General features: G+C 37.2%; 1 protein-coding gene across 1 annotated transcript; it reads left to right on the top strand.

Annotated features, from left to right (window-relative positions):
• Positions 1-153: 153 nt before the first annotated feature.
• MRPL30 (mitochondrial ribosomal protein L30) lies at positions 154-496 on the top strand (the record flags this gene model as incomplete). The annotated part of the gene is made up of 2 exons (XM_009325612.1): positions 154-227; positions 316-496. Coding segments are annotated over 2 exons (207 nt in total), but the record flags the coding sequence as incomplete, so codon positions are not given.
• Positions 497-632: the final 136 nt, after the last annotated feature.

The following is a 632-nucleotide window of genomic DNA, read 5'->3' as shown; positions in this document are numbered from 1 at the left end:
GTATTTTTACGTATGTTCTTGCTGCATGACGTTTCTCCAAATCTTACATTTGCAAATGTGGTTTATATTTTTACTGGTAGCGTGAAAAGTTCAGTGAACAGAGATTTGGGGTTTGGCAGCGCGTTTGTAAAACCTGTTCTATCCTTTATATAGGCACATCAGCCAAGACTGCACAAAAATATCCCTTCTGTGAATTCCAAACTGAAAGTTATTAAACATCTAATAAGGTTTGTTAACTATTTGTTTCATTTGGAACACTTAATGTAACTCTCTTCTAGTCATAGGACTTCACTAAGCAAACTCTTTTGCCCGTAGAATACAGCCACTGAAACTACCTTACGGATTGCCAACAGAAGAGGAAATGTCAGACACCTTTCTTAGGAGCAACGGAGAGCTTGTCATTAAACGGCATCTCAAACCGGCGGAGCAGAAAGAAATTAAGTCTTGAGGTGTGCTGGTTGGATTTATATTTTATAAAATAAATACTTCAACGCCTGAGTTAAGAGTTTGTGTATGACATGTAAGCTTAATTCTTACCCTGTCTGGTATGAGTGACAGGGATGACACTGATGCTTAAAGAGAGATTACATGTGTACCAATATAAAATTCAGTATTGGGAATCATAGAATCAT

The sequence above is a fragment of the Pygoscelis adeliae genome, unplaced genomic scaffold (assembly GCF_000699105.1).
Source record: "Pygoscelis adeliae isolate BGI_AS28 unplaced genomic scaffold, ASM69910v1 C10297201, whole genome shotgun sequence".
In the NCBI taxonomy this organism is placed as follows: domain Eukaryota; kingdom Metazoa; phylum Chordata; class Aves; order Sphenisciformes; family Spheniscidae; genus Pygoscelis; species Pygoscelis adeliae.
Note: the sequence above shows the minus strand (reverse complement) of the source record. Positions and strands in the feature narration are given on the sequence as shown.